This window comes from Anopheles coustani, chromosome 2 (genome assembly GCF_943734705.1).
Source record: "Anopheles coustani chromosome 2, idAnoCousDA_361_x.2, whole genome shotgun sequence".
In the NCBI taxonomy this organism is placed as follows: Eukaryota; Metazoa; Arthropoda; class Insecta; order Diptera; family Culicidae; genus Anopheles; species Anopheles coustani.
This window is the reverse complement of record NC_071289.1, coordinates 80,679,674-80,707,578: the sequence shown is the minus strand read 5'-3', so window position 1 is coordinate 80,707,578 and position 27,905 is coordinate 80,679,674. Positions and strand designations below refer to the sequence as shown.

Sequence of the window (27,905 nt, the reverse complement as noted above, 5' to 3'; positions counted from 1 at the left end):
TTCCAGCAAGTTTCTTGAAATAGGACAGAATAGCACATCTTTTTGTTTACCATACATCGAATTCTTTAAAGTGATTGCAATAACGATACAGTGCACGACCAAAAACAACAGGAAAAAACCATCCACGGCTGCAGATTGCACCACAGTTGGAAAGAATACCTTCGGAACACCGATTGACTGACAGCACAATGTCAACGAAACTACCGTCCCTACAGGATGACGAGCGTTTTGCGCTGATGAAGGTGAGTGTTGGAATGATCCAGTACAGGTGTTCGATACGCCCGGCCCGTGATAAGATAACACGTTTCTGCCGCATAATGTTTGCCGCCCCAAAAGGGGTCACGTACCCGCTTTTTTTATTTTTGTTGTTGTTGCAAATGTTGACGTATTTTGTGACAAATTTATCTGCGGATTTTATTTTGCATAGCTAAAGGGATTTAGTAAACATTACCATTCTGGATTTTTTGATATTTTTTTACATGGTGGAATGCTTGTCGCTTAAAAACTTTGATGCCAGTAATAGAATTTATTCTAAAAAGTTATAAGCATACTTTCACGTAATCCTAAAACCGGTAAACAATGTAAAAAAATGTTTCTAAGCCTCGATAAAAGTCACATTCGAGTAAACTTGCTCATAACTCAACTAAGTTTATAGTAGTATCGAACAATCAGAGTTTGTACGCATCCGATTAATAGCATTTAGTGCACTTTGGGTGCAATTTCATGCAACGCCACGTAAAAAGAAATGTAAAACCCTTTTCGCACCGTCCTCCGGTCGTCCGTTCCGCCAGCAGGCCACCGATCGCGCGATCGTGTCTCGTACAATTAGAAAAATGGTTTCCACCACTGACGGCACTGGGAAAACTTACTCCAGCTCATGGAGGGTGTATGGGGTGGAGGGCAAAAAAAACAGTACCTCGTTTTACCAAGCGTGTAAAATTAGTGCCTCGATTAATGGTGCTCGATACGACCGTCGATTGGACGCACATCCGGGTGCGATTTTCTGGCAACCATCGATAACGTTCCGCATCGAGTTTGACATGCTACAATTGTTGAGCATTAAAGTGTGCTTTAGGGAGAATTTTAGTCGCGGTAATTAGTTGATCCGAATGACAAGATAAGCTATGAACATTGAACTGAAAAGTATGTAGTTTTGTATCTTGTTAAAAAAAACACGAGGGGATTTATGTCATTGTGGAAAGTGATGAGATTTTTATGATAATATTTTCCATCACTCTATTCTATTTCAATGCAAAACATCATTCTTGTCCAATTGTTTTATAGATTTTTCCTACCACCGTGTGCTTTAAACTTACTCAGGAAGATAGCTTGTTGCTTAGGCCTGAGTAAAAACAAAGCCTATCGATTATTGTTACTCGTATCATACCAATAAATAAGCAATCGGACAATTTGCCAATTTGAATTGTAATTGTGTTCCACCGATCGAAAACTGTGAGATGACTTGCACAGTTTATTTGTGCACGCAATTGCTATCTTATCTCAAAATACTTTTACTGCTCTAATCGCGATAACGGTGGTATAATTTTACTGATTAGAGACCGAGCGGCTCTTTTTCATTAGGAATGATATTTTTTTTGGTGGATTTTCGAACTTGTTTTCAATGCCGATACCATTTTCGTGGAAAAATAGAAAAAAAACAGAAAGCCCCAACCTTGACACAGCACAATCGCAACCACTCCTTCCGTTCTGTTATGCATTCGAGCGCGGATCATCCGCTAGACGCTCTTTTCTGAATAACTTAAGATTCCCCGTGGCGTTAGAACACGGTTCGAAGCATGTTTTTGTCGACCTTTTGGGTACGTTTTAGCCTTTCCTCCCTTCGACGGCCACAGCCTTCAGCGTGGCGGGCCAAGGGTGGATGCGCAGTTCGAAAAATGTGTGGCCCGATTCGGTTCGATCGAAAGCGATTCCAACTCGCTACCGGCTGAACGCCGCCACACGTGGCGTATACGGAAGTGTGCGAATGCGGCCAAAGAAACCAACCAACAACTGTAGCTGCGTATCGCGAGCTGTTTATGACTTTGTCTAATTTTTTATTGTTCCTTTTTTCGACTTTATGGCTTTCATTTCATATTTGGTTCACGCACCAAAAGCAGCTACATTCACTTCCTTCCGTAACCTTGACGTCGGCCACGGACGTCTGCTTCGAAGACGAGTTTGTGTGTGTGTGTTTTGTTGGAATCCACTTGTGATGTGATTCATGGAGGATAGAAAAATATCACGATAGTTCGAGCATTCCGCAGATAGTGTGAACTAATTTTATGCAGGTTTTACATTCTTCTACATTCGTTGAAACCCGCATTAAATATTCCTTAATATCACCTAATCCTTGCTCAAAAGTATGTTATATTATTTTGAAAATTAGAAAGAAAACATACAGAAAGAAGAAAGAGATCCAATATCATCATAAAAATTCAAAACGATCAACAGATTAAGCGAATAACGCAAAATAGTTGAAGTAGCTCCGTTGAAGTCTTTCGATCGTAAAAGCGACGAACCCTTCGACGATAGTTTTCAGCGAAGCGGTTTACTGGTCGAATCGAATCTAACCGATACAGGAATGTAAAATAATTACTCTACCGATACCGATGTAGAACACTGCAAATTACGTTTAATAAACGCTTATGACGCACTTAGAAGCCTTGAAATGCGTTCGATAAGAGTGTTTATTTGCTGTTCATTGTATTTAAATGATCGCTTTAGACACTATTCAAAAATACACAACCAATCCAATGTCTTCGCAAATGATTGAGCATTTTTGTCCGATAGGTGTGTGATTTCGAACATTTAATTCCCGCAATACACTACGCGTTTACAAGGTGTAGGGGTTTTCGCACCGTCAGCATCCCCATTGCACTTGAGACCGCTGGTAAGGGCAACTTTTAGAAAAGAGAATTCATTCTGCTCGTTGTTGCTGAAGTTGTTGTTTAACTCCGTTGCAAATTATAACAGTGTGGCTGGTAATTATTTCCACATCATCGTCCACATCGGTTGATTGGTCCATTCCGGGCGTTCGACGCATTCGAATGGTGGCGTTAATGACGATCCGGAAGCGGGCTATCAGTAGTCAGTAAAACTACCATGTTTGGATGACACGGAAACCTACCGACCGCTGGAGTTTGGTAAGAAAAGTGTCTGTTTAATAAATATTTATAATTTTACAACCGCTATCCGAAGTATTTCCTACATTCAGCTGTCAATTTAAGTGACCAACAAAGTCGCCATTATTTCGCATAAACGTTTTAGAACGTACAACAAATTAATAAAATTAATTTATTCAATGACGCAGTCTGAATTGATTTAATTTTTATTTATAAAGATATAGCATTTCGGGGTCACACATTGTAACATTTGCCACGAAGATTTAGAACCTCGCAAGAACAGCGATCATGAACTCGAACGTGTGATCAAACTGCATTGCGATACTTCTAGCCTCGGGTAACATTAGTCAAGCGCATCGGAACCGAAATGTCGTGCCATTCTTGGCCGATGACCGACCGCTTAAACTGTCTTGAGTAATTGAGTCCGGCCACACACTGGCGATTAATCTACTCTTTTGCCCGCCTATTTCGCGGGAGCTCGACAACGTCGAAAGGAAGGGAAGCGAAGAGTGAAAAAATGGATTAGCAATCTGCATACCCTTGGCAGACCGGACCGGTCAGTCACTGTGCCAATGGGGTGGTCGGTTTTTTCCCCTCTCAATAATGCATTCACAGCGAACGAGCAGCTGTTTACCGGTTCATCTGGTGCCAGGGTCTAGAGTGGGTTGTCCGGCGTGTGCACTATGGGACAATGGAACAGTGCAGTGGGGCTAAGTTTTTGCAAGTTTGTGAACGTCCATCCACATGGAGGTATTTTTTCTCCTTAGATTATTATGATTGGAATGTGATTTTAAATGATTTTCTTTTCGCCCGGACTAAAGTGGATTTGACCATGCACTTTTGCCTCAGAAATGTCTAGCCGAAGATGTGAACAGGTTTTCCCCCATTTCAACCCTTCGGCATCGGCCAAAGCAAATGGTTGCCCGACCGGGCGGCTGGCAGGGAGTCAATAATCGGTCATGGTGTTCGACTTGTGGCCCCTCGCCTCGACTGTTGCGCGATCCCAACTCCACAGCCTCCACTCGCACGAGGGGTAGGTGTTTAGAAAAAGTTGCTCACCTTCAGATGCAGTTTTCCGCACCGCGGCATGTTGCCTTCGGCCCTTCCATCGCGGCCCCGCATATGCATATTCCCGTGGCATGGCTTAGGGCTGACTTGTTTTTCCCGGCAAGCCGTCGCGTCGAGTTGGTGCAAGACAAAACCACTTCGGTGCATTTTCGACCGCGGCACGGAGACTCTCCCGTTAGGTTCATATTTTTTTGAAACGCATCGCATCAAGGTCGGTCGCTTGAGAGAAGTGTTTGAACTTCGGCGGGGTGGAGGAAAAAAAAAACTTACCACGGGCCGGTTGTATAATGGTTTGAAAGCAAGTTTTCGTGAAAATGTTAAAACCTTTCTGCGGCGACTTATGGTTAACTAACGACGCCTAATTTGCATACCGTTGACCTCTTACGTTTCGGTCAAAATGTCTGTGTGTTACTGGTTGGGAAGGAAACTATAATCATTTTTAAATGTCTTGCGTTTCTCTATGTTACATTGCGTTTAAATATGATTTTCGTTTCTATTTTAAACATGCATGTTAGGAGGCTAAATTTTTCTATATCGTATAAATAGCTTAAGTACTTTAACATTTTTACATTCGCAACTGCTTTGCAAACCGACATGATTTATAGCGCATAAAATTGTTGAGTCAGATAGTTTCGCTTCCACAAGCGTGTGGAATTGACTTACAAAGATCGCCATTGTATGCATCACCTTGATTTGAACCCCGCTGAGGGAAAAGATGCACGTAACGACTAAAAATTATCTGTCAATAGCTGACGATCGTGAATGTCACCGTTTCGAATGATCAACTCCTCCGGAGCACGTGCGTCCCGGCGCTGCTGAGATGCATTACTAATGAACGTCTTTCCGATCGGGATGACAAAGCCCAATTGGGGTTCCCAGTACGCAAATGCTGCCCTCCTTGTCCAAGCTGTCCACCTCGAGCCGGAAGTTTCTCTACAGCTTATACATGTATTTTATGCCCGGATGTAACGCGATGAAACTATTCAGTGTGAATTCTTTTCCTTTGCCGATATGGCATTCATCCGACAGTAAAGTAAGCCATTTTCTAATCATCATTAGCTTTCCCCTTTGCCGGTAACGCAAGTAATAATATCAATGTTTGTTTATAGGTGGTTGTAAATCAATTTATGCATTTATTGTTTTTGGTCTGATGAGTTTACGATTCAAAACCCTTGATGGTACACAAAGGCACTACCGAACATGAAAGTTTATTTGTGTTCTTTTAATTTTCATTTGATCCTCTTTTTAATCAATAATTTGTTAACTTTACTCACTTTTTCGTTAAAGAAACAAAGTCGAAAACATTTACAATGCTAGAAAATTTTATATCTGAACAATATATTTAATACCACCTTCATATCCATCAAATCTTTCGATACCGTGCATCGTAATTTGGTCCTTCCGCAAATCAAAGCGAAACACACTACAAATGAACATTAGCTACTTTCATGTCATTTATCATTTTTACATTACACAATCGATGAAGCTTGTCCATGGTACAAGGAAATGGGTCCGCTCTATGAATGGTTCCACAGGTGCTAGAGAAATCTATGCTTTCTATGTCGCGATTTGAAACGTTTCGAAAGAAATGGCCCTTTCTTCGGCGCAGCTCTTTTTTGTCGATGAAAATAAATCAAAAGTGTTTTGCAGCAACCTGTGCAATGTTAATCGATGTGCTGCAGTTCAGCTTGTAGGTAAGATGTTGGTTAACATTTGCCTTGAGGTGGAGGAGAGGATCGTAAGGACCACAAAAGAAGCATCACACTTAACGTCAACTCGTCAAACCGAATGCGAACGCCACGTTCCCTTCTGGCGACCATGGGGAGGGAGGGAGGATTGAATTTGTGCCGGTGAGTTTGCACTTTGCCGACACTAAACACAGATGGTACGTAGATTATTGACTCTGTAGTCTTTCCGTTCACACAACCCTCCGTTCCCCATTTGTGCATCCACCCGGCGATCGTACCGGCTTCTCGGAATGACCCGCGAAATCACACCCGGTGTGTCCGACAAACGGCACGCGGAATCTATGCCAAAGCATCGTTTCTTCAGGTGTGGGCACATGGAAAAAGGTGGTGGCGGAATGGTTGGCTTGAAGTGTGAGTTTCGTTTTGGTGCAATTTTTGCCAGCCCACAATGATGGATGATGGCGCTGGAAATGCGGGGAAAAGTCGGAGAGAACAAAACAAAAAGTAGCAACCCTTCGCGCAAATGCGCACAAATAAATTGTGCGAGTTGGAAGATGTTTCGGGTTTTTTTTTCCTTTTTGCCTTATGGCCTGCAACAGTTGCGAAGTGCGTGATGCATGGCAAGCGGGGGTTTGTGGTGCTGTTGCAATTCTAATGCGCTTTTTCTGCATTCGTTCGGTTTTTGCCTGATGCGCAAAAGTGAACAAACGGAGTGAGTTATTAAGGTGAAAAATGGATTGTAAATGGACAACATTGATCTACAACATTTGTGCAATAATGTTGTCGATAGGGAAAGAGTTATTTTCTATGTTCGAATCATTTTTATCACTTCATCGTACGTAGTGAAAAAGAATATGAATAAAAGGCTTATAGGATATTAAAAATAAACCCTGGTTGAAAGCAATGATAGTGTTATGAAGATTTCAAAGATGAAGAAAAAAATAAAAATTATGTAAAAATACCCTTTATATCCAAGCATTGACATGTTATTACTTTCCTCTTTCTCTCCGCGACAACGAAGACCCCGAGGTCCTCTTAACCCAATTTATGTTATTGGGACGTAATATCACTCTCTCCTGTTAACATCGGATACTTTTCTTAATTAACATTCACTCCCCGAACATGCCGAAAATCAATGCCCTTCACCTGATGGCGCTGAAGGTTCACCATTGTTTCTGTTACTTTCATCTTTTATATTTGTATGATATAATTTTGCGTATCAACAGCAACAAAAGAAGAGGCTTAATTTTTGGCATTTTTTATTCATTCAAGTATCTCCATTCCCCGAAAAAACTCACGGTGCGATTTTAGGGGATTTTGATGGCCACCGATTACTTTGGTCGATTGCATTCGCGTTCCATGAGTTCGGCGCAAATCGGCGCCAAGTTGCGTAACGCCGGCCAGCCAACCACCGACCTGATGCGGTGCGCAATGGCCAGGCCTGATCTAGCTAGGCAATTGCGTAGGCCAATGCCAGCACTTGCCAAGGTAAATATGGTGTCGGTGTTGCAGCTTGTACGTGCGCACAAACACACCGCTGTTGCTCACCGTCTTTAGGGAGCCGGAGTCCGAGGACCATGATGATGATAATTCGTCACTGTTGACACTGACCATTGGAATGGACAACATTTTTCAGCTCTCGACGGGCGGTTTGCCTATCGTTTTGCCTTTATGATGTCGGGTATGGCCAACTCGGTAACGGTATTAGGGCTAGGTGGTTCCGAAAAGGTGAAGAAGCTTTTTTTTCTCGGCTTGAAATATCAGAGACCTTTACCTTGAAGGCGTCACATCAATTTTTGGTCCGCACCGGTTTACTGACCGACCGACCGGGTGGCCCAGTGTATGGTTCGTATGGAGAAACAATTGAGACTTTTTTACGCAATCGGGTAATGGGTCTTTATTCGACACCTTGATTTGACCTTGCTGCAAGTCATCGAAGCTGTTTTTATAAATTGTATCAACAATTCTATAACTCAAAAATTATTTTCTAAACTTAATCGGGTTTTTCAACAAAACCACGTTTGAACAAAAAGAAAAGCTAAAACAAATTTTTCTAAAGTGATCTTTTCTGGACCTAAAAGCTGATGGTTTTCATAAAGTATATCCATAATTTATCGTGATTAACATGATTTTGAAAATTTATGCAAATCGTATCCAAAATACCCTTATAAGATCCTCGACTTCAATGAAGTATTGATGATTCCTTTTACTTTTATTATTTTAAATCAATATTTCCCCAACTAGCAGCCAGTCTTCAAAGTCCAACATAGTGCTGTCCTTCGCTTAAGGTTGGCTCGATTATGGCGTAGGTGCCAACTGCCGTACCAGCGCTTAATTATAAGGTCACCCGTTCTTTGATCCCTTCGGGCATTGGGTTATGGGGGGTTCAATATTGTCGGAAGTAGAAATGAAAAACGAAAAGATTTCAGTTTCAGTCCACAGGAAGGACATCGAGCGCGAAGCTTTAAAAAAAATGGAAGAACTGCTTCGGAATCATTTGTTGTGAACGTTGGATGTAAAGGAGATTTTAACACGTAATTTGTGGTATTGATATTGGATGCAATCGGGTATCCTGTTCTCTGTTATGGTACATTGATTTCATTGCTTGTCGTGGCGACTGTTCACACCCTTTCCGGGAGTTGGCACTTCAGCTGTGTAAATATTGCTACCGCATCGAGATGCAGCTTTATTGGCCCGGTTTCGGTCCCAAGCTTCCATCATGAAGGATGAGTTACGATTGAAATCAGCTTCCCAGCAACCCGCTCGAGCCGAGCCGAGGTTCAAGTGCAGTTAACTTTCCATTTTAATTATCCATTCACTTCTCTCCTTGATCTCTCCCTCGATCTACCGCACTTTAACTACCATGAGCCCCGCGATTCATTTTGCTATTCTAAGTAATTAACGATTATGCACCAACACAACAGTCGGACGGCCAGACTACGATCGCGGTCGATCTACGGTTGAACCAAGCTATCGTTAATTTATTTCTCACCTTTAACTTTCGCCCCATGGCAATTGATTTTTTAAGCCTTCAGGCGTAGGTAAGATTACAGTCAGAGGCCCCCTTAGTGTAGAAGGCTTCCAACAATCGGGGGTGGCTCCGTTTGACCGCCAAACCTGACACTGGATGCTACGCGTCGGGTAAGGTCAAGCACACCGACCATGTGTCATCGCACACATCTTACCTTTTTTCTGAACGACACAGAACAAATGTGCAAACCGACGGAAAGGGTCATTAGGGCAGCGAGTTTTGTTGTCTAATTTAATCTTCTCTAGCCATTCGCATCGCGCCACGCGCAAGATTAATAACGTTGACGGCAACCCGTGTTTGGCGTGATTTAATTGCCGACCTCGACATTGGTATCCTGGACCTGGAAAGACCGGTGACATGCTCGTCGCGTCCGTCGCGTGTTAACAGTGACGTCAGTGCCTCAGTGGTTGGGAAGGAATACTGGTGGAAGGGAAGCAGTAAGAAATGTCTCACGGTTCGCAGATCAAGAACACGGGCGTTCATGGAATGACCATCACGTGACGGTGAGGAAAGTCGCCTTTCCTTCTTGCCTCTTTCCTTTCGGATGGAGTGTCTGCTGGGTTGATATTGAACTAAATACCACGTGCTTGCTGATGGTCAGCGAGATATGGCCTGAGAACGTCCACAACCCGTTGTCACCAGTGACCTTCACATTGTCCGGTGCGATTTGCGCTGAATTGGGATAAGACTAACCTCAGGCGATTGGCGTTCATTCCTTGTACGGCGATCACGCAGCATCTCGTCGCCTATCGTACGCCAACTGATGATGACGTTTCGATCTACTACCGTATCTCACTCCAATCTCCCTCCTTCACTTTTTCGTTACAGTTTCGGCGCCAGATGGCTGACATACTAAAACCGGAGCACGATGATTACTATCTACTACGCTGGCTGCGAGGTAAGCGAGGGCACCGGAACCGGTTCGCCGATCTGCAATAACAACCACTGCACACTTTCCAGTGCTTCAGTTTATCGGTGTGGGCTGGTTGTTTGGTTGCAAATAATTAGTCGTCGCGTGAAGAAGTAAATATTTGAACTAACTGCACACACCACCCCAACCTACTGCTCTGCGTGGCATTTATACAGCAATTTGGAACCGGTACTTTAGTGCATTGTCAACGGAATAGCTGCAAGTGCTGCGAAAAAAAGAATGCGTGGCACATGCAAGAGAGGGCACGTGGCCTCTAGAACGATAATTACACTCGACGACACGCTCGTAGCCGTCTTGAGAACGCCGATTTCCATCTCGGAAGGTTGAGATTGTGCAACAAATCCCGTCGAATGAGTTTGGAAGCGAATGAACAATGCGAAAGCTGCGACATTGGCAAAAAAAAAAATGCGACGATTGCCATCGTTAAAGCTAGCGAAACGATGCGAAGAATGGAGGGTTTTTTTTCGTTTCGGTTTGAAAACGGTTTCATTTTTTGTTGGGATAATATTTTTCCCACAACGCACAAACATTCCAGTTGGTGTTGACTAGTTACGGAAGTATTATGTCAAAAGAATTCAACCGCGAAATGTTCAGCAATTTTAAAAATTAGTTATCGAGACAAATGTTTAAAACCGAAAAAAATAAGTTTACATTTTGAGTGTAGCTACAAAAATATAAAATTATAAAGGAACATAACTGTTTTTGTGTATCGTTAAAGTGCAGTTTTTAATTTTTTGGAATAAAATAATAGTTTGAGGCTGAATTATGTAATGTAAAGTAATAGCATATGCACTTTAACATTCTAGCAAAATTTCAGAACTTTGACGTCAAGCTTTAAGAAACTGAGATGAAAACAGATTGAGGTATATGAGGTTTTAAAATCGGTTATTACAATCAAGCATAGATTTGTAAAAATATTTTAAAATATTATTTAACGTAAACTGAAAAGAAAAGAAAACATAAGAAGTGGATATTTCCGGTGAGTAGCAGCGACTTACGTGGGGCAGAATGTATAGGTTGAAATGTGAGACAAAACAGTTTCAAGTCTTACAAAGTTAATTTGAATGTGACCCCTTTTAAACTAAATAAATTGTGCATAAGAAAATATTTTCAAATATTTGATGAAAAATTCATTACACAAATTGAATTGTCCACAAATTCAATTTAATTTCTTTGAATGATCAACTGTGTGAGATTTTTTTAAATACATCAAAGCTGGTTGAATATTATCGGGGTGCGTTTTGCCCCACGGTCCGAACCATTTCGCCCCATTTTCAGTTTCACGTGGAAAAAAATTGTTTTTCAAAACCTTGGTTTTAGTAACATCCTGATATGTTTGATTTGCGTTAATATTATTATTACATAGTAGGCGATGTCAAAGAAGCAAAAATTGAAAATTATAGGTTTAGTTTTGATTGCACTGACAAAAGTTTATGTTGTTTACTTAAGGGGTGAAATAGCATAACCTATTTACTACTAGCAGGAAAACTGGACCATTAATAAAGAGTTTTGCATTTTCTTTTCAGCACGCCAGTGGAATCCGGATGCAGCGGAGAAGATGCTGCGCGACTCGATGAAATTCCGCGAGCGCTGGAATACAGATGAGATCGCCAAGTGGCCGACGCCGCAGATCCTGCGCGACTACAGCCCGCACGGTGTGTCCGGCTACGACAAGGAGGGTTCGCCGATCATCATCATCCCGTTCGCCGGGTTTGACATCTGGGGCCTGCTGCACAGCGTGTCCCGGGCCGACATCATCCGCATGACGATGCAGGCGCTCGAGGGCTACATGCAGCTGGCGTACGAGCAGAGCCGCAAGACGAACGATCCGGCCAGCCGGCAGTTTGTGGTCGTGTTCGATATGGACAACTTCAACCTGAAGCAGTACATCTGGCGGCCGGCGAGCGAGGTCGTGATTTCGCTGATCAAAATGTACGAGGCGAACTATCCGGAGATCCTCAAGTGCTGCTACATCATCAACGCACCGAAGGTGTTCGCGTTCGCGTACAACATGGTGAAGAAGTTCCTGGGCGAGTACACGATCGACAAGATCCGGATCTACAAGCCGGACCGGAGCAAGTGGCTGCCGGCGATTCTGGAGCGGTGCGACGCGGACCAGATTCCGGCGTACTTTGGCGGTACGCAGACCGATCCGGATGGCAATGTGCGGTGCGAGAAGAAGATCTGCTGGGGTGGTAAGGTGCCGAAGGAGCTGTACACCTCGAAGGAGGACAGCTTCAACAACAATCTGTCGTTCACCGAGACGGAGATCCGGAAGGGTAGCAAGCTGAAGCTGACCTTTGACTGCGAGGATGCGGGCTGCTTTTTGAAGTAAGTTAAACGTTAAAACATCGGTTTTGAGAACCACTGACAATTGATTGTATTATTAATTTACGGTCTGGTTTACTTTCGCATGATTAACACATCCCGTGTTTTTTCCATTCCTCCAGATGGGAATTCCGTACGTACGACAGTGACATCAAGTTCGGTGTCAAGTGTGTCAACAAGAAGACGGACGAAGCGATCATCGAGGTGCCCCTGAAGCGGGTGTCCTCCCACCAAGTGGACGAGTCCGGTTTCATCACCTGCCAGCCGGGATGCACCTGTACGTAAATAAATATTTCACGTAAATTCGGTGACTAAAATACCTTTTCTTCTATTGTTTGTTCCATCCTTCACCGCAGATCACGTTCTGTTCGACAACTCGTACTCGTACTTCAAGACGAAGAAGATACGCTACTCGGTGCTCATGACGGCGCCCCTGAGCGATGTCGAGCAAACGATGGCTCCGGTTGCGGTAACGGAAGAGCTGGTACCGGAAACGGAAGCCGGCGGTGAAGATTGAACGCGCCGCGCTTCAAAACCCGCGTCTCCGATTAGTCATACGGAGTTTCGTACTTAAGCCGGGGTAGTAGAGGGTTGGTTTTCATACATATGTATATTCTTTAGGATCGTTACAGTTAGAATGTGTATAGACTTTAACGTGTTGTTTGTTTCCCTTTCCGGGCGAAAGAGGAAACGATTGACACCAATTTGCTGCGTTCTGTTCAACAATAGCAAAGCTAAAATGATACGTTAAAAATGGGGGTCGCCATTCAATTTGGCAGCACAGGGGATCGTGCAACGGGGACACGATCCATGCACACGATTGATAGGTTATCGCCTCATCTTGACGATTGTAATCGGCATTTTTTGATTGCAAATTGGGACCAAACTTTTTTTTTTCAGTAAAACTACTAACTTTTTCATCTAGAACCAAAGATGTTTTCTTACCCATTTCGGAAAACTTTCCTTACAGCACTATTTTTTTTATTCACATACAAGCGGTATGCTCCGACATTAGCTTCCTTCTTACAATCACTTATCGAAACGGTTGTGTTTTGGGGAATCCCGCGCTGGGACCTGTGGAAGATAAGTGCATTCTATCACTGGTGATATTTGATTAGATTGTAAGCAGTGTTTGACCACATTGACTATTAACCATTTCACTACGAGTAAGGCTGTAAAATATGAGTATTGACGGGTGAATAAAATGAAATGAAATAAAATGAAAAATAAACATATGAGAAGCGGTTGTTTCGTTGTTCGGACTATAACATTTCGACACTTAAAATAACATTCACCAGGATTTTAAATAGCAAATGTTTACTATATTTTACATATGAATTGTATCAATTAAATAGTTTGAGTTATAAAGTTTATCCCCTCTCTGGTTATGGTATTACGTTTTGATTCATACACATTTCACGCTCCGCCGTCCCTTGGATTCACTCAATTCGGACCGCCTGGTCCAACACCACCCGGGCCACCGGCTTGGGGGCCTCCACCAGCCCCACCGACCATACCACCATAGCTACCCGGTTGCTGCATTTGCTGTTGCATCGGAGAGTGCATCATTGGGCCGGGGCTGGAGCCAACCTGGGGCGCTATTTGTGGCGTAGGACCAGCGATCTGGCCACCCATTGGTCCACCGGGACCACCGGGGCCACCACCCGGTTGCATTACACCGCCGAGCTGAAAGAGACCAGACGATTAAAGCTCAAACCCTAAGCATCTCGAAAGCACTGTGAAACATTTCGGCTGACGACAGGTACCTGCATTTGAAGCTGTCCCGGTGCTGGAGGCTCGTTCGGAAGGGTCAGTGTAAGCAGCAGGTCGCGTACAGCTGGGAACAGCGAGCATTCGTCCGGCAGCAGCACCGAACATTCGGAGAATCGACGCAAATGTGCGCTGACCGCACTGGTCAGCTGGGGTGGCATCGGTTCGCGCCGCTCGGCCAACGTCGTGTGGTTCATGTTCATATCGTACACCATCGGTAGGAGCATCGTGACCGCGTCCTTCCACTCCATGTTCGGCAGGTACGGAACGCGCGTGATTTGGATGAAGAACAGAATCTTCTGCCGGTGCGACAGAATGGTAGTCGTTCCGACCGGCACGATCGGTGTGGCCGATGGGGGCATGCGCAGCACGAACTGCACGTTCCACTTGTTGCCCTGGCCGAGCTCGGGCATCAGATCGAGACGCATGATTTGGATAAAGTCCATCAGCACCTTCGCCGGCAGGTTGAGCATGCGGGTGAAGCTGGTCATTACGGACGGCCGGTAGGGCGGAGCGGCTACACGCTGATCGAAGAACTGTTCCAGAATCTGCAGATCCTCGGCCGCCCACTGGTACGGTGGCTTGCCGTCCATCATCGGGCCCATCGGGAGCTGAGCGACCTTCAGGTGGAGCGACTGCATGTGGTTCGGATTGAGGAAGACCTGATATTGCAGGCAGTCCGCCTTAAACACCACCACACCTGGTTCGTTCGATGTGATGGCCATCAGCTGGGAAAAAAGCAATGAACGCAAATTCATGATTAAAAGAGTGTCTTAACAGAATCTGTTTGGATTAGTAATGTATGTACGTACTGAATAATGAATGATAGTTTTTTGTAACTCTTCTTCCATAGATTCACTGAGATTCGAATCCCCAAAGAGTGAATGGGGAACAAGCAAAAGAGTTCCCACAGCGAAGCCCAAAGAAAGGTTCAATTCCGAAGAAGGGATACGAATCCCAAGAGTGAGTTTCTGGTCGAAGGAAGCGAATCCCAATTACTAATCCTTATCAATGATTCAAATCTAAATGAGGGATTCGAATCTCAAACATGGACTAGTGTTTTAATGATGTTTTTGTATTGGATTGGGTTTCGATTCTTTGTTACGGAGTCAAATCTCTGTGGCGATTTGCAATTCTTTCACTCACTCATCCTCTCATATTCTGGATTCAAACCCCCCATGGCGACTAATAACTCATTTTTCACGTTTGAATTCACAAAAACGTAAGTGAAAGATTCGATTCATCGTGAGTAATGTACAGCCTGATTTAAATCTCTAAGAATTATGATTCTTATGTGCTAGTTTGGAAGCAATTTTCAACCATTGCTCTGCGCTGGATTGCATTGAAATACTTACACTATCCTCCTGATGGATGATACGCTGCAGTTGACGGCGCATAAACACCGAGCCAAGGAATCGCTCCAGCGGGCTCAACTCCGGGCCTGGAACTTCCTTCTGCGGATGAGATGTGGCACGGCACAGCGTATCGAGGGCTTCGTATGTCAGAAGCGTCGGTATTGCTCCAGCCCACGAGCGTGCCGGTAAAACACGCGATGTATAATGAGCTGCAATGAAGAGAATGCATGAGTAAAAGAGAAAAGCAATGGCCAATGTTGGTGGGTGATGTGATGCTTACTTTGTACTTTATGCTCCGGACTCTGTCCGGGACGGGGCGATGGTCGTGGCATACCGGGCGAACCGGGCCAATTCGATGCGGCCGGCGAGAGCGCGGCGAATGGGCTTCCGTCGGTGTGGTTCTGCATGTACGCTAGGTTGCTGGGACCGGGCGAGTGAGCCGCCATCGGGCTCGGCTGTGCGTTCAGTGGCGAGGACGGCATCAGACCTCCGCTCGGCGACGGATGTGGCATGTGGGAGGCCGGCGGGGAAGTCATGTTGAAGTTGTTCATATGACCCTGCTGCCCTCCTTGGCCACCTTGCCCTTGGCCTCCACCACCACCACCAGCTCCACCAGCGCCACCTCCACCACCGATTGGGTGCGGACTGGCGGGTGTGTGGGGGTTTGATCCGCTCGGAGGGGTCAGAGGGGCGGCAAAGCGTAGTCCTGGATCGCGTGGACTTTGTGGACCACGCATTCCGCTCGCGCCACCAAGGAATGTGTTCGAGCCTACAGAACCGGGTCCTTGACCACCACCGCCACCTCCGCCACCGGCACCACCACCGCCGTGACCCGACGGGTCCTCCATCGTCACCGGAGACGGTGGGTTGTCATCTTCCGACTGCGAGCGTCTACGGAAGACGGCTGTTTCGTCGACATACTTGGAAAGGAACCCCTTCAGACCCTGCGTCGGAGTAAACTCTTCCACCACGTGGCTACGATCGAAGCGACTGTAGGCACCGTCGCGGATCGTACATAGTCCACCCCCGCGGAACCGTACTTCGAGACAGTACACACCCTGGAAGGAGATACGCAGCAGGTTCGGTGACTGCGGGACAATGCAGAACGACAGGACGGGGATCTTCGGTGACTGCAGGATCGCTAGGTGCGGTATGATCGGTAGCTTCGCGATCGAACTGAGCGGTTGGTACGTTTCGTGCAGGATGTGCACGATCTGCGCCAAGCTGTAGTTATGGTTCAGGTGCGCCTGTAGCTGATCGCGCATCATCGAGTGCGCGTTGATCGCACTGTTTCCACCGGCGAACACCAGCCGGAATTCTTTCGCGTCCGTATCCCAGCAGATGCTCACGCTCACCTCCTTGTTAGGGCCGTACGCCAGCAGGAGACTGGTGTAGTTGTACGACCGGATTGCGACCATATTCTGCAGGTTGTACTTTTCGTTCTGCAGCTGCTCGCGGAACTCGTGCACCAGCGTGTATAGGTAGACGATCTTCGACCAGTCATTCAGCAGCTGATCCACCACCTTGCCGACCGACTCGACCGGAAGCATCTCATACTGAAGGTAGACGGCCCGCCGCATACCCTGCTCCTTGTGGTGGAGACTCGGTAGTGGTGAGCCGTAGAACACAAGCTCCATCGTCCAGAGCCGTGTTTGGTTGCTTTTGTTTACTTGCGCCCGAACGGAAACGGACAGGAGCCGCTTGAGCAGCGCATTCCAAACCTGCTTGTCGAGCGGTGGGACGTGTACCGTTTTCGGTTCGTTTGAAGCGGCCGCCTTTGCATCGGCGTTGGCATTCGATGGACCCTGCTGTTGCTGTTGTTGTTGCTGTTGCTGCTGCTGCTGGCCGCCCTGTTGTCCTTGCTGCTGTGGGGCGGGAGGAATTTGTGGTGGTTTTGGCTGTGGAAGCGTCAGTAGCTTCAATACGAGCGATGTCGCATTAGCCTCCACCTGCAGACCACCGTGCGGAATGCGTCTGTGGGAGAACTCCTTTGCCAGGGCCACGAACGGTAGCTTCTCGTCGCACATGGCCACGACGTGCGCCAGCTCCGGGATGAAGTAGGCGGGATAGATGGTTTTTTGCTGCTTCATTGCCGGGCCAAGGCAGGCAACGGATGTGCTCTCGACGGTGGAAAGCTTGCGCTTGCTGCAGCCCGCTATCGGATCGTCAATTATCGTGCCGGGACCGTGCGTTGCCACGAAAGTGTCGAACTCTATCATGGAGAGCACACGGAGATACATTTTTGGCATTGTTGCTGCCGTGTCATTGCCGGGTTGCGATCCGGACGATGAGGCTTGTGCGCTGGCGACGTTGGGTGATCCGTCGGGTGATTGTCCTTCCTCGACGGAGGACGGCTTCACCAGTACCAGGTAGAATGTGTACGTCATCTCGTTCGGGCATGTTTTCTTTTCCTTCAATTCAACGATCTAGTAGGAAGGGAGAAAGAAAATAACATTACTTACTACCAAATCGAGCAGTAGGCTTTGTAACTGAAAATGTATAGCAATTGAAAAGTATCGACAGAATCGTGGAGGTTTCAAGATCCGGTATTGAATTAAACTATTTTACTTTCTATAGGACATGAATATCGTTATTAGGATAAATGAGGTTATTTCCTTTAAACGAGAAATTGCTCATGTTTTGATAAGCAAGTTACTTAATACTTACCAAGATAACATTAGCGTGGCGGTACAGTTGTATGAAGACCTTGTGTGGTCCCATCCGAGTAATTGGATGATTCGGTGGCAACACCAACGGCAATCGGTCCTGCGTAGTGGCCGGCAGATGCTGCAGTGTTTTCTCACACCTACGCTGGGTAATCCAGTACCGTAGTTCCGATATCAGGTGCTGTAGCTTCGACCAGTCGTTGTTTAGAGCGTGTTGCATCTCCGGCATGATCGGGCAGTCCAGATGCTTCGGCACGTGACACCGCAGCATACCCGTATGCGTGTCGACCGTGATGTAGATGTGTTCGGCGCGCAAACAAGGATTCAGTACCGGCACGGTCAGCATGGCCGGAGTGCCCTGGATGTGGTAGTCGACATCCTTGAGGAATAGCTGCAGTTCGGCTTTCACGTCGTTGAGTCGTGCCAGGGATCGTACGTACACGGTGTGCACGAGCAACCGTTCCATGGACAGCAAATCGGAGCGTACGGCACGGTCGGCGATGTCGGCTTCCTTGTTGCCGATCGAGGGAACGTGCAGGATAGCGAGCTGCTTTGCGGCATCGTTCGGATCGGTCTGGATCGTTAGCCGGTAGCCGAGCTCCGATTTCGGATCCTTGTTAGTTAGCTCGCGCCAGTACGAAACGGTCAGTTTCGATCCGACAATGTACTCATCAACATGGATATGATCATCCAGGCGGTCGCGTATCAAACGGAGCGTTTGCGTGTACAGCACCTCGAGCTGAAGCGACTGGCAGAAGTAATGCAGACAGGTGTACACTTCCGCCAACGCATCGGTACAGTCCACGATACGCCCTTGGATCAGCTGGTGGATATAGTTAACCTGTAGTGGGTGAACAAGCGCCTTCCCATCGCCCGTCTCCTTATCCTCGACCAGGAAATCGATATCGAGCAAGCGCCACGGAACGGTCGGTGCGTCTCCCATCACCGTCAGCGACACCTCGAACTCGTGGTCCACCTTGAACGTGACGCGCCCGTTTTCGATACGAAATTTGCGCAGCTGAGGAAGCAGATTGCCCGTGACCAACCGGTGCTGGATGACCTGATTCAAGCGCTGCAGCGTTTGCCGTTTCTCGGCCGGTGTGATTGGGTCGGGCGGAACGATGCGCTCCCGGATGACCGATGGAAGTCGCGAGTAGCTGCCCGTGGTGAGGATTTCGACCGCGGCCGGTATGTGGAAGTTGGGCAAACGGGCATGCACGAGTGTTTCGCGAGCCACACGGGACAGCATATCGGCGGTATCGATGAACAGCATCGACTGCTTGTCGAGAAATCCCATAATTTTGGACGATTTGTCCACCTTGGAGGCCGAGTTGGCCCATTTCACGAGCGCCAGCAGCCGGATAAACAACTGTCGAGTGCTGGCGGAGAAGTTGTAGATCTCGATCTTTCGATCCATATCGGTTTTACGTGGTAACCTACAAACGAAGGGAAGGTTTGGTTGTGGACAACAAAACGCAGCGTTTCGCGATATCCAGAGCAATACTTACAACTCAGCAAGGACTGTTAGCTCATGGTACGTCCGTTGGATGATGAAATCAATCAGCCGATTCAACGGGATCAGATTCTGACGCTGCACCATTTCCTGTCCCGTCGGGATGAAGCTTGTCACCGCTCCTCCCTGCTCAAGTGGTTGCGGAGCCATGGTCGTACCTTTTTAGTTCGCTATCCGTTCGAAACTATCCTCCGCTCCTTGCGTTAGTTAATATACGCATCTACAATACTACACTGATTGGAAACGCTCGAAGGTGCAATTGTCGTCATATGGTACGCAGAATGGAACCGTGTTGCTTTGCGTAGGCACTTCTTGCACACGCAGTTTCGCGACGGCACACTTTTGCACGGGACGTGGATTCCTTTCGAGAAGGATTCGATTGTACGTTTCGTATTTCGTATTCTCGGCCAAACGAAACACACCACGTCCCATGTCCCTCCGGACAATATGTGGAATTTGCAGGAATCGCAAACAAACGCCTCAGCTATTTTTTCTCGGCAACCGACTAAAAAGTCAATCACTGAAGTAGAGTTGGTACAATCGGGATTCGAAAGATTCGAAGACTCAATCCCTCGATGGATTCAATTCGGTTTAATCCCATTTGAATTTTTCTGCTGTGGATGAAATTAATTTCTTATGCAAATAAATCAATGAATTCAAAAAATGATATAAATAATCAAGAAGGAGGATGTGCACGTAAAACACGATGGAATGGTGATTCCGTTTCGGAATTCCCTACGCGGATTTGATTTTCCCATCACTAGCGGGAACAGCAGTGTTGCCTAAACTACAAAAACCTTACTTTACGACCAAGGTTAGTTGCACCAAAATCATGGTCAATTTGTTAATCACTTTTTAGTTTCAAACTCGCTTTGTATCATGTGGTACCTCAAATAAAAGGTCTTTGAAATCGAATGTTTAAAGTTCTTCCATACTTCTTAGTTATTGAAAAAAATAATTGTACAGGAAAGTGATTAGGAATCCTTGGTGGAAATTTATCGGTTTCAACCAACCTTGTTTAAAATGAAATAATTCGTGAAATATTCCTAATCCAAACTCGAGCCAGGTGACTATTGTAAACACATTGGAAAATTGAGACATTTAAAAACCCGTTAATATTTGATTTGCTTGTCCAACATGTACTATTTCCCCTTCGAACTTATTTGTACATAAATGGAGTGAAATAAATCCAAATACCGAAGGTGCTACATTTCATTATTTCTATACAAAATAACTTGATATAATAATAATTTGTAGTTTTTAGTTTTAGACGGTTTCCATGATTAATTTCCTCGTTAATCATCAGAAAATGTGCCTGTTACTGTTTTACTCATATTTTTATGTTCATTTGTAATTCTTTGCAATGAATGAAAATTTGACACAGCGTAGGTATCCTGAATTTTGCCAAATTGTATCTGAGGAGCTACTGATAAGCTATTCCCCATACCCCGGAAGTTTTGTTACTGCAAACAGATGAATTTCTGAGCTAAACTTGGCCCAAATGTAGAAATGGTGTCAGGAAATTCTAGGTCCTCTCCTAGCAAAACCAGCCAGGCCACAAGGAACCTGTTAGTTTGGGCAGAACTATGACCAAAGGCCGAATGGCACAGGGAAATCTAAGAATAGTGCACGCGGTGGCCCAAAACCCCAACACTGGTCCTAGTTTCATCCCAAAGAAGTCACGCAAGACACTACCGAGATTGTCCCTCAACCGTAACAATGCGTTTGGGGCGACTCATTTGATGTTGGATGTTTAATTTTAACCTTCACCGTCGTCCGTCACCGGGAATGTATGTTGCCGACCGAAGTGGCAAGGTGAGTTAAAAGGTGAATGTGAGGCAAGGTGAAGTTCTGGAGGAAGTGGTTGATCCTTCGAAACGTAGAAAACCCAAGGCAAGGGTAGCGTTAATCGATGTCACAAGATGCGGTCCATTGCCCGTGCCGACTGAGGCACCACTAGCACGAGCACTTGGGAGAGCATTGATAATATGGCAAATGCAAAAAGGCTACATTGTGACACATGGGCCATGGTATTAGACGGCGATCTCTTAGGTCCCGTGCGCAAGTGTTTCCGCACGGATGGGCGGATGTGGTGCACATTAAGCATCGGCACCAGTGTGGCACCAGTCGCAATCGTAAACGGCATTACCAGCACTCCAATAGCCCATCTCCTCTTGCCGGTACTGCACTCCAGTTCTCTTTGCGTCCTCAAGACTCCTATGCTATGTAAGAGATTTAGTATGAGCAAATGATCTTCATCAACCAACTGTCGAGGAGGGGTCGGGTTCCTACATGCAGTGGGGACGGAACTCGTCCCGTTTCGCTTTGTCTTTGTCACTTGTGCCGAGTACTCCAGAAGACAGCTTTGGCCACGCTGTCGATGCGATTCTGCTGCACCGTGGCGTCAACCAGCTCGACTACCGACCGGCGAATCGAGGGCTGGTGGCTGGGCGTCCCGTTGTTGGCTGGTTTATTATTAAACCATTTTAATGAGCAATGCATTTCGGTGCAAATTGCAAACCAACAACCGTACGCTGGGCTCCGGGCAAAAGGCACACAACAAGGGTTCTTGCTCCTGTACCGTGTGGAGCAGGGACACCGAGTCGGTGGCAAACTGGACGGATCTCATCAACCGTGTGTGTGTGTGTCGGTTTCTGGGGATGCATTAAACTATCAAGGACAGATCCGACTCGTGCCCGGTTGAATCTTTCTTTGGTGTTTTTGGCGACAGGTCGCAAGAGCTGGAAGGGTTTGCCGGGAATGTACAGCGAGAGCAGCTGTCGGTGCCATTCTTGAGGAAACCATATTTAGCACGTTTGTGACAGATGAACAGAGGCCGGGAAGTTTTTGCAACGTGCTCGGCGACAACTTCACCGATCGGTTCGGTGCATGGTGTTTTGCTGCTTTCAATTCTAAAATTTGCTGGATGGAACATGGACGTGATTAGGTAACAACTATTGAATGGACTGAAGTAAAAATAACCTTCCTCATGCGTTTACTAAAGCCTAACAAATTCAAACTCATCTAAGCTATGTTCTGAACAGAACAGACTGTACAATCTACCAGAACTGAGAAATTTACAGCTTTTTCCTATTATAAAGCAACAATCTCTGGGAATTAATCGTTGAATCATTTTTCGGTTTCAGTGAATCAGTTTTCCAAATGTTGGTTTGGTCTTACTAAGCATCAGTAAATGGTTTATGTTGCTAACTTTAATAAAGAACTTTATAAAATCTTACAAATTGTTGACCTGATGTAAGTCCATGAAATAAGCATTATCAGATTGTGATTTTAGTAATTTAGTAAATTAGAGGTTAACCCTAAATTATTTATTTTTTTGTTTGTTTAGTGAATATGCATTGAGTAGATTTCAGGATTAAAACCAACATTTTTTCTTTAAAATATTTATAAAACATCTAGGTTGATGGGTCGAATAGGTTTAACAGCAAAAAACATACGGCTTCTAAGGCATTCCTAGAACACAATATAAGAATCTCAAAACGTTTTAAAATGAAACTATTGATCTTCTGCCAAATGGACCTATAAACTAAAACAAATTTTCGTTTTGTAAATGGTAAATATTGCTTTTGAGAGATACATTTCCATTCCACGATAGTTCACCATAACTAAGCATAAAGAACTGCTTACTGTATTCGAAAATAATCATTTCTAACAATATGTGCTGCTTTCTGAATATCTCTGGGTTTAAGCCTGCTTGATAACCCTCACTAATGGAAACTTGCATTCCTTCTTATCAATACGTTAAAACGACCAACATTTCATTCACGATTTAATGACGTTTATAAGACCTCTTTAGTGATAGTATTTTGTCTAAGGAGTTAGTAAGCGCTGTTCAACCATTCTATTGGTGTCAGGGTTATGTTATACTCCTCCAGCCTGCATCCATAACCGTATCCATGGACGTAGGACTTGACTGAGATTTTCCTCTGGTTGATCGGTACCGAAAATATCCGACAAATCCGTAACCACCTAACAACAATCAAGACAAATCCGGTCACGCCTGTTATAGTTCGTGCGGCGCCGGTGGGAGGAAAAACTCGTGTTTTCCAGGGCCCGGATTTGAAAACAAACAAAATCTCATCTCTCACCATCAACCACCATCCTACGTCCCGCCGGCAGACGGCCCAGCACCGGAGAAGGGGCAACAAACTGTTCCTCCCCGGATTCCCGGTACGATCAATTTGGAAGGGACGGATGAAACCACTTTCGGGACCCAACGCCACACAGTCGTGGCTGTCTAGCAGAGGGTCCTTTTGCCGCAGTTCGAGGAAGAAGCACGGTTCACTAACCTGTACCGGAACAACACCCTCCCTCGAAATCAATTCCTCGCTCCCAGCCATCGTCAAATGTCATCCGAAGCGGAAACTGAAAACACATGTACCAGCGAAGCTAAACCAAACCGCCCCGCAGCGACAGCCGGAACACTCTTTCTGCTTCGATGAATTTAACATTTTCTCGAAAAAGAGAACAATAAAAAATGAAACCATGAAGGAGGAACGCGACCGGCAGGAAACACAATTTAATGAAAAGAGCATGTCTTTGCAAAGGCGGAAAAAATGCAACAGCACAAACAACACGATCGAAACTGCAATCAACGCAACACTTCTTCAACAAGTGACTTTTCAACGTAGCTTGCCTTCTTGCACAAGTACCGGGAAAAGAACAAACAGGGAAAAAGGGAGCATAGCGGATGCATTAGGTTGCTCATTTGGTAAAAATTGCCACCGAACCAAACGGCACGCGCCTTTTATGTTTTTTACCCCTCTTGCACATGTCTACAACGAAAAAGGATTTACTTTAATTAGTGTTTCTCTTTATCTACAGCATCCGCTTTCATAAATCTCTTTATTAAGTTCACATTTCATTGTTGCATCAATTTAGATCTTTGCGGGATGAAGAGTTAACTTTTAATAAGTACATCTTGCTTGTTATAATTTTTTTTAAGTTGTTAAAATTATGACCCTCTCATACATGGAAGGAACTTTTTATTTATAAATCTAATCATGAGAGACAGGAAAAGATATAATTTTCCACAATCTTCGAGTGTTATCCGGATCTTTTCCATCATCAAGGGTCGTTTCGAAGGGCATAATCCATTGCAATGATGAAGAGTGAAGCCAGCTACAGCCTTTCCTTGCCGCATCTTCCAGTTGCACGATTAATCTTGCCTCTTATTTTCCACACTTCCGCGGACAAACGAACGAGCTGATGAGGGAAGCAAGAAAAAGAAAATCCTACCCTACGAACTCGCGATCGCTCAAAATGCATGTACATATGTACCGCACGACGATCGTCGCCAGGATCAGCGACTCGTTTCCGGTCTTCAGAGCAAGTACAAGAAAGGCACGGGCGATCCTGTGCCACCCAGATGGAAAGCGGTGACTCTGCGACAAGCGCGTGCGGTGTGGAAAAAAGGGGCAAGCGGGAAAAGGGCACGCGCATCGGAAAATGGTGGAATGGAGCGGGAACCGTGAGCTGATGCTGTTGTTGGGGTGTTTACGCTAAAGCATCCTAAGCAGATGCACCAGACGCAGAAGACGACGCACCCTTTCGGAACGGTGTACCGTGTTTACCGTAAGGTGTCAAGTTGAACGGAAAAAGACAAATTGAGAAAGTTCCATCGAGTGCGTTTCGGTCGTCCTTTGGAGGCGGAAGAAAAAGATGCCGAAGAAAAGCAAGGTTTTTTTCTACTTCCCTGTTTTTCTCTTGAAAAACGGTCCTGTCGATAACGTTTGTCAGAGGTACATAATTTGTGGGCAAAGATCAAAAAGAACTCGTTGTCGGGTGACTTAAGTATAAAGTACCGTTTTTTAAAGAATTTGTTTTGTGCAAAAACGGTGCAGCCTTTTACGATCGCCAAAACTAAAATAACGAAGGTTTCCTTTGAAGATTGGTTGTCTATAGCGACATAGCAGGTGAAGTCTTTGGAAAAACGTTGGTCTGGCATGTGCCAAAGTTTTCCATTTACCGTAACTAACGTTTCAGCTCACTCTTCTCTTTTTTTGCCTCACTGCCACTTTTTTTAAATTTTACCAAAAATTGCGGCAACAAGAGGCAAAACTCTGCAGCTCCAAATATGCTCAGTAGAATTCGAAGAAAGAGTATTTTTTCTGCATCGATCGGTCAACCTCAAACGATACTTTTTCTTTTGCACCTTGACATTTGGTTTTAAAAGAAAATCGGCACGTCGCAGAAGGGATAGCGGTAGAACGTGCCAACATCCTGTTCGGGAAAAGATAAAAAAGTGAAGAGCGAAGCTTCCTTCCATGCAAGTCTGCTGAAGTGCGTTTTCTATATGAGTGTTTTTTAAAGCTACAGTTTTTCTACACTCTTTTCAAAGAGACCATATACTCGGAAGATGAAACAAACCGCCCAGAGTTGCACCACAATACACCAGGTTTAAAGGACCATGGTACGTGACGCTGAGGAATGGGTGAAACATTGTGAACTTGTGTTGCTTTTGTCGGTTTGCAGGTGCACAAACGAGCAGAACCGTTGGGGTCTAACGGTACTTTTTCCCACTTGAACCCCAGGAAGGGTTTTTCCTCACTTTTGGTTTTTACTTTTTACTTTTTGGTAACCATGGTTTCATACCTCTGAAAAATGTTGGCAAAACTGTTTCAAAATTACTGTTTCTAAGCATTGCAATGCAATCATTTCCATACTAAGCAAGTAAGGAAATATAAATGAGCAACAACGAATGGGACCGGTGCAGGGAAATAAGAGGAATATAAATAGATATAACGTCGATGTAAACTATCGGGAAAAGATAAAAGCCTACTACGAAAAACTGTTAAAACTTCTGACGACCAAAGTTGTATCTTGTAGAAAACATGTAATTCAAGTTTCAATAAATCCCTTTTTTAATTTTATATTGGGTATAATTTTAAACGCGCTAAATCAAAAATCTGGTATAGAAATAAATTATTACTTATTATTTAAGTGTACCGTAGCTAAGATGCCATTGATCTGCGTAGGTATTCGACCTCCGAAAATGCATTTCATCGTACTTGAGCTAGAATCAAATACATCACACAGTCGACAGTGCGCCAACGAATCGTTCTTCAAAACCACGAGATGAGATCGGATCAGCAATTGCCTAGCGTTACTGACGATGCACAATCGTGCCCTGCATGCGTCAACCATACGGGATTGCGCGAGACGCACTTGCACATGATTTATGCGTTCTTTGGAAGCATAAGCAGTGCACACTAACGATCGCGAACGATGATCCCTTCACTCCGGCTAAACTCCGGCTCCGGAATGGCAATGAAGAGGTCGTTTGCATCCCATAAAAACGATAATTTCTCTTGCTGATGAGGCGCAAACTATTCCACCGCATTCGCTGCCGAGATTTTCCGACCGGACTCGGGGAAAGTGAAGGACGTCCAATTTTGATCCATTTCTGCCAACTGTCAGTCGACGCATTAAAGGTCGGGAAAGGTGGCCCTGCCAGGTTGACGATCGCTTTGGGACGGTGAATAGTACCACTTGAAGTCCTTCTGCGGCTTACCGTCAATTAGTAGGTGGGTGGAACCGTTGTAGGCCACACACGCTGCAAGTAGATTCGAGGAACTATCGTCATCATCAACATCGTAGTTTGGGAAGCATTCTGATTTATGCGTGACAAATCTGCCACCGTTCTGAGGGATTGGTGTGAAGGTTGTCACTCCAGGCTCGGGACATTTGAAGGTTCTCGTTTCAAGAGCTCTTCGTTTCTGTTTTTCAAGTCATTAAGTGAGCATTTTCTAAACACGATACTTATTCACCGTACAGCATATTTACTGGAGAGGATTTTTATTTCCTCAATGTCAATAAAATTTCTTGTTTTAATTGATTTGTTTCTTTGTCTTCCATTGTCGGAAGTGTAATTTTATGCACATAGAATTTTATACCCTACCAGATCCAGACACCAATAAAATGAGGTTATTAAATGAACTGATTGTAGGGCACGTCCGACAAATATTTGGTCGTTACAAATGCACAAAATCTAAAATGCTTACATGTACTTCAAGATTGTTTATGTAGGTTTACGACAAACTTCTCCCGAGCACCAAGTAAAGCAGTTTATCCATGTTTTATATCTTATGTCGTAGGGAACAGAAGCCTCATAAGTGAAGACCGAATCTCTTCAGCTCTTACTGGTTTCCTAATCAGGAACCGCGACTCATAAGAAACTCCCAAAAAAACTTGGGAGAACCAGGCTTTTTTTTGTTCCAGCTCGGAAAATGTGTCGCCGGCACGCGTCACAACGCACTGCCAGCTGTTTTTCCGGGTATCGCGCGTGCAGGAACTGGCTGGAAGATAATCTATTTTATGGTTGGTTAATTTCCGTTCACTTCCACATGTTTCCCGTACGGATGCTGCGTAGTCAGCGGGTGCCAGACGCTCGTTTCGGCATTCCCCGTCGTC

At 45.2% G+C, this 27,905-nt stretch overlaps 2 protein-coding genes across 2 annotated transcripts; one reads left to right on the top strand and one right to left on the bottom strand.

Annotated features, from left to right (window-relative positions):
• The first annotated feature begins 188 nt into the window (after positions 1 to 188).
• LOC131265647 (SEC14-like protein 2) lies at positions 189 to 12,688 on the top strand. The gene is made up of 5 exons (XM_058267931.1): positions 189 to 242; positions 9,738 to 9,807; positions 11,367 to 12,171; positions 12,291 to 12,445; positions 12,525 to 12,688. Exons 1-5 carry the CDS (start codon positions 189 to 191, stop codon positions 12,683 to 12,685), a joined length of 1,245 nt encoding a protein of 414 aa, XP_058123914.1. The 3' UTR covers positions 12,686 to 12,688.
• Positions 12,689 to 13,474: 786 nt separating this feature from the next.
• LOC131267146 (mediator of RNA polymerase II transcription subunit 14) lies at positions 13,475 to 19,959 on the bottom strand. The gene is made up of 6 exons (XM_058269925.1): positions 19,468 to 19,959; positions 17,961 to 19,395; positions 15,574 to 17,719; positions 15,294 to 15,502; positions 13,935 to 14,666; positions 13,475 to 13,854 (listed from the first exon to the last, which is right to left on the bottom strand). Exons 1-6 carry the CDS (start codon positions 19,620 to 19,622, stop codon positions 13,612 to 13,614), a joined length of 4,920 nt encoding a protein of 1,639 aa, XP_058125908.1. The 5' UTR covers positions 19,623 to 19,959; the 3' UTR covers positions 13,475 to 13,611.
• Between the last annotated feature and the right edge of the window lie 7,946 nt (positions 19,960 to 27,905).